General features: G+C 41.8%; 1 protein-coding gene across 1 annotated transcript; it reads left to right on the top strand.

The window, feature by feature from the left end:
• The first annotated feature begins 972 nt into the window (after positions 1 to 972).
• On the top strand, positions 973 to 9679 carry BSND (barttin CLCNK type accessory beta subunit). Its single transcript, XM_018563990.1, has 4 exons — positions 973 to 1194; positions 4843 to 4919; positions 7773 to 8009; positions 9221 to 9679. The coding sequence occupies exons 1-4, from the start codon at positions 1018 to 1020 to the stop codon at positions 9642 to 9644; spliced, it is 915 nt and encodes a 304-aa protein (XP_018419492.1). The 5' UTR covers positions 973 to 1017; the 3' UTR covers positions 9645 to 9679.

Below are 9679 nucleotides of genomic sequence, written 5' to 3' on the forward strand. Positions count from 1 at the left end.
ATCGAGAGTGCGATCTGCCTGTCCAAGATGGGCAGATCGTACGTTTTTTTAATAACTTTACAAGCATCGCAAGACTAAGGTCTTGTGATGCTTGTACAGTGTATTGCCACCTTTACCTGAGCAATCTTCGGCCAACCTGCTCCCACAACTGCTCCTCCTTACTACATCTCCCCGCGTCCCTGTGCCGATCGTGGATGCGGGCGGTGAGTGTGAGACGGGGAGGAGGTGCGGCGTGAAGAGCGTGGATGCGGGCGGGCGGGTCTGGCAGCGGCGAGCGTAAGGGGGGGAGGGGGTGGCAGGCGCAGCGTGTGTGGAGCCGTGAACAGGGCCAACTGATCGGAAGACGATTAATCGATTATTGAAAAAGTTGACAACTTTTTCAATAATCGATTATAATCGATTATGTCGATTAGTTGTTGCAGCCCTAGATGTACACCAGAATGATGGGGATCATATATAGGTACAGTATACATGTATACAAAAGAAAAGAGAACGTTCGGACTTTTAAGGTACTCCATGGATTACACAAAGTGTACTTTTTTATAAAATATAACAAATGTTTATTTTAACATATCTAAAAATGCATAATACAAAAATAAATAAATGTATGTTTGTAAATGTATACAAAATGACCAGAATAGGTTTTCATAGTGGATGAGAAATCTCCAGCATTGTAAAGTGTACTTGCAATCATCATCATCATCATGCATTGCAGCACATACCTCCTCCCAATGCTTCTTCCATAAACACAACAGGTAAAGGTGTGGATGTTGCAGGGTATTTATACCTCCGGGGAAGGTAACCACTGAGCTGTTCAGTCCGGCATCACTGGAGTGGAAATCTCAGCAAACCATTTGCATTCATTTCACTCCTTTCAGAACTGGCTTGATCAACTTTGGGCAGGACTAGGCTAAGCCAGACGGTGGAAAGCATTGGCTGTCAGTGTGACAGGAGAACTTTCACTCCAAGTGACCCCCCTCTCATACCTGAATACCTTCCCTTCTCCATCTGACCGGCATGGCGGAGGATAAAACGTTTCGCTATGGGCTCATTGTACTGGGATTTTTTCTGATCATGATTGGCATGTTCATTATGAGTGTGGATAAGCCCCAAATATACATCACCTTCTGCTGTATTGGGGTGTTCCTGATATTTATCGGAGTCACGTGGAGCATCTGTCAGTGCTACCCTAAGGTAGGAGAATTGTCACTGGGCACTATGGGGGAAATAGAATTCTAAGGCGAACTTCCACTTTAATAAATAATAGTGTATATATATATGTGTACAGATTAATGCTTAGTTATCATTTTGCGGGACCATTACATGTTTTATAAAGTACTGGAAATTAGAATTTGTAAGAAACGTGTTGCTGTATAATAAAGATTATAAAGCAACATAGTCAAACATTCCATAAACTTCTCACGTTAGAGCAGGGGTAGGCAACCTCGGCACTCCAGCTGTTGTGGAACTACAAGTCCCATGACGCATTGCAAGACTCTGACAGCCACTGACATGGCTCCCAGAGGCAGAGCCATGATAGGATTTTAGTTCCCCACAGCTGGAGTGCCAAGTTTGTCTACCCTAGCATTGTAGGATAGTCCTCTTGTCTGCTGCAGCTAACAGATGCTATGTGCTCAACTCTAGGGAAGAGTGAAGTGATTTTGGCGAAATGGATTTATCCACAAATTTACTGATTTTGGTGTTAGGTGGAAGTTTTGGTCAGTTTCTTAAGCAAAATTTTCTTTAAAAAAAATCCAAAAATGTTTTTTTTCTTTTATTTAGAGCGTACCTTTTTAGTATATTTAGGGTAGTTCAGTTCATTTCAATGATTGTTTTTTTGTGTATATTGTGTCTTTTTTATGTGCATTTATTCTTTGTGTATTGTTGCTTTAAATTTGTTTTTTTACTGTCCAATTTTTATTCTGAAAAAAAAAGATACATATTTATAAAATAACGTTAACGAAGGGATATTTTATAGCACAAAGACAAGTTGCAATTAGTTAAAAGGTGATTTTGTAACCCACAAGAGTATTTTAAAACCCATTGCTCCATTAAACATAATCAGAAATCACAAAATCACATTCATTGTGCTACCTCTGTTGACTCCAATGCATGTCACCGACACTCACCAAATGTCCTGATATTTACAGGAAATGAAAACTCTTAGGGGATGATTTATAAATAATCCGCCCAGCCATGCACTGGGTGGATGCCATTTCTATGGCGTTCCCACCACTAGATGGAGACAATGAGCATAGGAATAGGAATGCTCCCTCTAGTGGCAGGAATGCTGTGCAAAGTGTGTTTGCCCAGTGTATGGCTGGGTGGATTATTTATAAATCTTCCCCTTAATTTCATTCATCTTTATTCAGAACCATCTCTTCTTCCCTTTGGCAACTTTCTCTCAAGCTAAGCCCAAACACTCTAGCGCCATGCAGCAATTTTTTTGTTGAAGAATATACAGGAGAGCGAGGATAGACAGCCAGGAGAGAGAGGAGAGACAGTCAGGTGAGAGAGCGAGGAGAGACAGCCAGGTGAGAGAGAAGAGACAGTCAGGTGAGAGAGTGAGGAGAGACAGACAGGGGAGAGGGCTAGGAAAAACAGCCAGGAGTGAGAGGAGCGACAGACAGGAGACAGATAACAGAGACAGCCAGGGGAGAGAGAGATGAGACAGCCAGGGGAGAGAGAGAGAGGAGAGACAGTCAGGAGAGAGAGAGGAGAGACAGTCAGGAGAGAGAGAGGAGAGACAGCCAGCAGAGAGAGTGAGGAGAGACAGCCAGGGGACAGAGAGGAAAGACAGCCAGAGGAGAGAGAGTGAGGAGAGACAGCCAAGAGAGAAAGTTAGGAGAGACAGCCAGGAGCGAGAGGAAAGACAGCCAGGGGAGAGAGCGTAGGATAGCCAGCAGAGAGACAGATAGGAGAGGCAGCCAGGAGGATGAGTGAGGAGAGGCAGTCAGAAGAGAGAACGAGGAGGGGCAGCCAGGGGAGAGAGAGCAAGGAGAGACAGCCAGCAGAGAGAGTGAGGAGAGCCAGCCCGGAGCGTGAGTGAGGAGAGACAGTCAGGAGAGAGCATGAGGAAAGACAGCCAGGAGAGAGCAAGGAGAGACAGCCAGGGAGAGAGAGGAGAGACAGCCAGGAGAGAGAGGAGAGACAGCCAGGAGGATGAGCAAGGAGAGACAGCCAGGAGAGAGCTGGGATAGACAGCCAGGGGAAAGAGAGGAGAGGCAGCCAGGAGTGAGAGCGTGGAGAGACAGCCAGGAGAGAGAATGTACTCAAGTTGAAACACCAGGACCCCGTGGTTGCCCCTGTCCGCCTGATGATGTGGCATCTTGTGTATGCTTTTCAGCTGGCCCTAAACCCCGGACACAGCACATACATGGCTCAACACCCAAACTGCCTGGGTGAATCTCAGACAGGTGGTAACCCTATTGCTGTAAAACGGTCAAAATACAACCAAGTGTTAACTAATATTTCATACTAAACATTCAGACAGTCACCCTCAATTCCACTTTTTTGTTTGGTACACAACCGTAAAAAACTAGTGACTTGAAAAAGATTACATAAAGGGCTGTTTGCTGCCCCTTAAAAGATTATTGTTGCTTCCATACTGTAAAGTGAACCTGTCACAAACCTTGTCAGTTGAAGCCGAGCATATAATTAAAATATGAAGGCTACTTTCAGTGAGAACTGCATATTAAAATGATCAGTAGATCTAGAGATATATAAAAATGTAAGCTTTCCCTATAACAGGGGAAATCAGAAATCACCAGCACTCAGTAATTATCTTTGATGTCCATTTAATTGGACCAATCGTCAATTGTCATGTACATAATAGCGACGTTTCGGGACCGCACACGATACCTTCATCAGGGCGACAATGTAACAAGCTTTACACTTGCTACATTGTCGCAAGATTTCTGCTTTCCACTATTTGTTGCACGGCGCCATCCGTGATTGTCACTGCAAGCACCACTACAAGTACTTGGGCCCGGGCTGCTGACATCACAGCAAGGCAGCAGTCTCAGGGCTTTTGGATTTCTATATAAGGGAGGCATTTACAGGTAAATAACTAAAATAAAACACATTAAATGCACATATAATCTTATGGGATGATTATGGATCTCTTTAACTGCAGGAACCCAGTCTTGATTGGTTAGGTGTGTGTAGAGCATTTTGTATCCAGGGTTTCAAGATTTTCAGATATATGGTTTGAAATTCATTTAGCATAGAGGAAAATGTTTCATTTAACGTTCATTTAACTCTTTACTTCCTTGATGTTCACTTTGCTGTTCTTCCATACTGTTTTGATGTTTCTCTGCTTAAAAAAGGTTGCAAGTTTTCTGTTGAATCATGTGCAGGCTTTCAATATTATAAAGGAGTAATATCCACGGGTTCTTTGGGATAACTATGTGAAAAGTATACAGTATGTGGTAGCCCAAAGATCTGTAGCAGAAATAAATTAGTATTGGGGCAGGACCACCATGTCTTGCCCCAATACCACATATGTCTTCTGTGTCCACATCTTCTGAAGCATTTGCCACTATATACTGGGTTGGATTTCACAATTTTGGCAGGAACCCAAAACTATTGCATCAGAACGTTATAGGCGGGTTCCATAGATGATATATTAAAGGAACATTTTGCTATTCTGCACCAGGCATTACCACTCTCTCCTGGAGGTTCATAGGTTGTGAGGTCTTGTTAGTGCTTATGTATGTGTTCATCATATGCATAATGTGAATTGCCCAGATTTTTGACAGGTTTGTTATTATCTCAAAATAGATAGCTGTTCAATCATGCACATTGGTTGTAAATATCGTAATATATTTTATATTCTTATAGATTACCTTTACTCCTGTGGATATGGAAGCTGTACCTTTGGCAGAAAAGTCTGAACTTGCAATCCCAGCCAAACAGTGGTATGTTTCTAATATGGTCTTGTGCTTTTACATCCTTATTTAAAAGGAATGGGCCTAATTGCAAAGTACATAACAACCTTATCGACCCAAACACAAGTGGCATGTGGATATTGGGGTTTTGAAAGAGGAAGAATGGGACAAGGCCCTGGAGGCCCGTAGAGTAGTTCCCCCCAATTATCTAACAGACTGATACAACTGTATATTTTACATAGGTCTTATTTGACGCCTGTACAACTCTCAAAATTCCAACCCAATCATAGCCCTTTATGTCCTATGTGCTCTGCCACCTTTTCATATCTTTTCATGTACTTTGGACATGTCCATTGAGCCAAGGATACTGGGAGCAGGTGATCAAATTTCTCCATAATAAAATAAGCTTCCTGCTCTCCTTGAACCCTTAGTATTGCCTCTTGCAATTTAGCATTGGATAAAGTTACTACTGTTTTTCTTAATGGAACTTGATTGCACACAAACAGATTGTACATACCTGGAATCAAGCTAGTTCTCCAACTCAAGAATCCTGGCTATTTACCGTCAATGCTACTCTTCCTTATAAGAAATAATTATGTGAACATAGGGGTTGGCCCTTAACATTTCATAAGATCAGTGGATGGCTCAATCTAATACCTGCAAATCCAATACATGTAGTGCCCTAGTACATTTATTTTGGATTTGTTTTTGTTTTTTATATAAAAGTACATATTAACCAACCAGCTTTTTTCCTTTTTCTGTCTGCTCTAAGTTTATAGCAACTGAAATTTGGCTGCTAATGATTACTGCACTTTGCACATCATTATTGCTCTCTGTGCCACCTAATTGCACAGTTGGTATAGTATATTACAATTCATCACTCATCTCATTTTAATCCAAGGTCAAATAATACTGGGATCTGTGAAATGTAAAGTATGTTAGGTTTATCTACAAGTACATCATATTAAACATGATCACATAATAAGGATGTTTATGACCAGGCATAAGGAAGGAGAAAGGTCTTGTATACAGAAAAACAGATTGATGATAGCAGATACCTTGCTTATCTCGTCTGTCCATGTATTTTTACTCCTCCCAACAGACTTGTGTTTATCCAAAGCATATTTAAATTCCTGTACGCTTGTACATGTAGAGTAAACCACCCACAGTGACATGCTTGGCCCACAAAATAGCATCATTTGCTCCGTGAGGTCAGTTGATGGCAGTTTCAATTGTTGGTGCTGGGGTTTTGAAAAAGTAATCAAGAAATATTTCCATTTCAATTTGGGTTTTGACTAGGCAATTAAGAAAAGTTACCATCTAAGGGTTTTACAAGTCAAATTAGTCCGAAAAGAGAGATTATACTGCAGGCCACATTGAGGTCTACCCCCAACATTTTTTGTAGCTTTGTAAAACGATTAGGTTTTTACTGTTGTCTGAGACTCCAGTGGCATAGCAATAAAACATTTTAAGCAGAATGGGCCCCAGGTTAGAACCACTATCAGGTTGTTTTTGCTGCCTGTGACCTGTGATGGAATGATTTCCCCTCCTTGTCCCAGTAGCAGGTACCAATGGGGACAGGAAGTGAGGTCAAATCTCCCCAGTGAAGATACAGACAGCAATAAAAACCTAGCAAAAGTTCTAAACCTACATCAGTGTATTCAGAATTATACATGGGTGTAGACAACTGCTTTAAAGGATAAGCGCACATTTAAAATAAAGTGAATTTATCCTTTTTGACCTCTTCCACTGATCTATCCAAGCCATTCTCTCCCTCCACAGATGCATATCTACCTTAATTGGACAGCCACAGTTTTGCTGTTAATTTACCGGTGAAAGTCTTTACTGTTCTGGCTGCTCCTGTGCATTAGTGCCCCAAAGATGTGTATGTGACTGTGTCCTGAGAGTGGAGACACTCAGAAACAGACCCTTAAATGTCTATGGGGTGGTAATGTGCAGGCCTGGCCAGGACATTAAAGACTTGGGGCACTGGATGTACACAAGCAGCGGAACATCAGTTATCTAATTTAGGTAAGTATGCATTTGTGGAGTAGGAAGGTGGTTTGGTTACATCAAGGGAAGGGGCAAAAAGGATAAGTCCACGTTGTTTTAAAGTGCACTTATCCTTTAGGAGACACAGATGCCAAATCTGTGTCAGTAACATAGTAAATTGCTTTGCTCAGATCATATCCTTTCAGTATGTTTAGCAGCTCAATTGTGCAGATCTACAAAATTCTAAAGTAGAAGAACAGTATTATAATTCTAACACTGATATTATATATACATTAACAAGCAGCAATGGCCATTCCTGAGGCATTTTATAATAAACATCTAGATCCAGCCGATGGTAGGGACATTTAGTAGCTTGCTGAATAATGCTTTGATTTGTGCAACCTGAATTAATTGTAGGAAAATCGAAGTCCCAAATGCACTCCAAACAGTACTAGGGAACTAGTTTCAGCAATGAGGGTGCTATAGTGATTAGACGTATAACGCTGTCAACTCTGAACAGATGGCACACCACCAGCTCACCAAAATGCTCCTCAATCTGGATTTATTGTAAAGTTACCTGAAGAAGCATTTTTTTTCTGCTTCAGGCTGCACAGGATCGCCTTAATCTCTAATGTCTGTCTGAGGAAGGGGACCCTTCCCTACCCCAAAATATGAAGATTACTTTTGTTGGTGACATAACTGGCAACATGATCTCTCTTGATCTAATTTATTGCAGACTGAATCACCAAAGATCCGACCTACTCAAGTAAAATCAAGCACTCCCAGTGTAATTGAAGATATCTATTGTGTTCTTGTTATATTTTATATTCAGCATGTTTTATGATAAAAAAAATATTCAAATAATTTATTCACACTATCCTTCCTGAACAGGTCTACCACACCTTACACAAGCAGTAAAGAGGCAGAGCGCTATGAGGCCACCTTGCCTTCTTATGAACAGATTAACATTAAGGTGGAGGAACTCGGGGAACCTCAAGGAAACCAGTCAGTTCTACCTTTCCCACAACCTGTGTTGGTAGACTTTTCACAGCCAAAGTTGCAAGCCAAGGTGGAAATACACAGGAATTCAATTGGAAAAGAAGAACATGCAATGGTGGAAGCCATCTGGTGAGTGAGAACTTGTACAGAGTGCGTTCCCCATTCTGCTTAACGGCAAATGCTCGTATTTTGCTTGTAGCCACAGTGGAATGTGTCTGTGTAAGTTTAACACTAATCCACTTAGCTACAACAGATGAAGGCAACTTCGGCACTCTGGCTGTCATGGAACAAAATGTCCCATGAGACATTGCAATACTCTGGCATCCACAGGCATGACTCCCAAAGGCAAAGGCATAATTGGATTTGTAGTTTTACTACAGCTGGAGTGCTGAGGTTGCCTATCCCTGATCTACAGCATTCCACATGGCAACATAAAGGAAAATTTACTATTAACAACAATGGATACTAGAAAAGTCTGTAAAATTCACAAGTCTTAAATTGTGTTTGCGGTCAGTGGTAACAGATAAGAAACTGGTAATGGTAGTGGAGCCAGGGCCAGATTTATACTCTTTCCTCCCTACCTTGTACCATCCATTCTTCCCCTAAACAATGATTGTGGACCCCAACACTTGAACACACAGGGAACATACAATGTTCCACATAAAGATGACATGGGCACATACACTGTTCCACATAAACATAAAGAAATGGTCATAACCAAAAGTCACAACCAGAAATCCCCAGAGACACAATCAGTACATTACTGAAATAACCAGCAACATGTCTAGAGATACAGAATCAGTTGGCCTTGTCGCCAAATGTTTTTTTTTTTTCGGTCGCTATGCAACTGCCCATACGGGGCACATTTCCTTCCTCACTCCCCAGCATTGGAAATGGGAGTAAGTGGAGATGCAGTGGCGGTGTGGGCGGGCAAGTGGCAGCTAGCTGTAAATGTACATAGACATGTGCAAGAGAAAGGGTAGCATGGGGGCTATTACATTGCCAGCACAACCTTCAATTGGCTATATGCCCCTCAGTTGGTCCTGGTGCCCAAGGCCATGGCCTATGTGGCCTAGTGAGAAATCTGGCCCTAAATGGAGAAGATAATTTCATTCTCCCGGTGCGACATCGGAATAAATAACTATACAAAATAGTGTAGCCCTATAGTACTGCCATGTAAATCCTAAATTGGGTTCTGTTATCTGAGTGACAGCATGAAACGCTACACTTTGCATCATTTTTAAAACTTTACCTCCTAGTTATCAAAATAGGTTAAATAAGTCTATAGATAAACTAGAAATTCACTTTGATTAATCAAGTCTTGCTTTCCTCTTGTTCAGCCAGTCTGCCCCTCTTGCCTGTCTAAAAGAAGACACCACTATAACAACATCGGAGAAGACAAGCACAGGAAGTAGTGCGTCCTCTTTGCACAGCTGTGAGGACTGGCAGCAACAGAAGCAGGATGTCGCTGTGCAGTTTGGAGGTCCACTCTGTGGAGATGGGTTTAATCTTATATATGGTCCTGTGTGTGATGGAATAGCAATGATAGATTCACCTTTGTGTGAAGCCAGCCAGCCACACATAGAAGGAGGAAGCCTCCATATCTCCCGCCACGATGACAATAACACTGGTGAAGAAGAGGCAGAGGAAACCTCCCTAACTCGGGGATCCGCACAAGACCATGAAGCAGATGATCTTTATTATGGAATGAAAGATGAAACTGACAATCTAATGCCGGTGTTTGAATCAGAATTTGAACATTAACTATAGAATGATTTCTTATCTGGATAAGTAAAACC

This window comes from Nanorana parkeri, unplaced genomic scaffold (assembly GCF_000935625.1).
Source record: "Nanorana parkeri isolate BGI_ZX_2015 unplaced genomic scaffold, ASM93562v1 scaffold715, whole genome shotgun sequence".
Classification (NCBI taxonomy): domain Eukaryota; kingdom Metazoa; phylum Chordata; class Amphibia; order Anura; family Dicroglossidae; genus Nanorana; species Nanorana parkeri.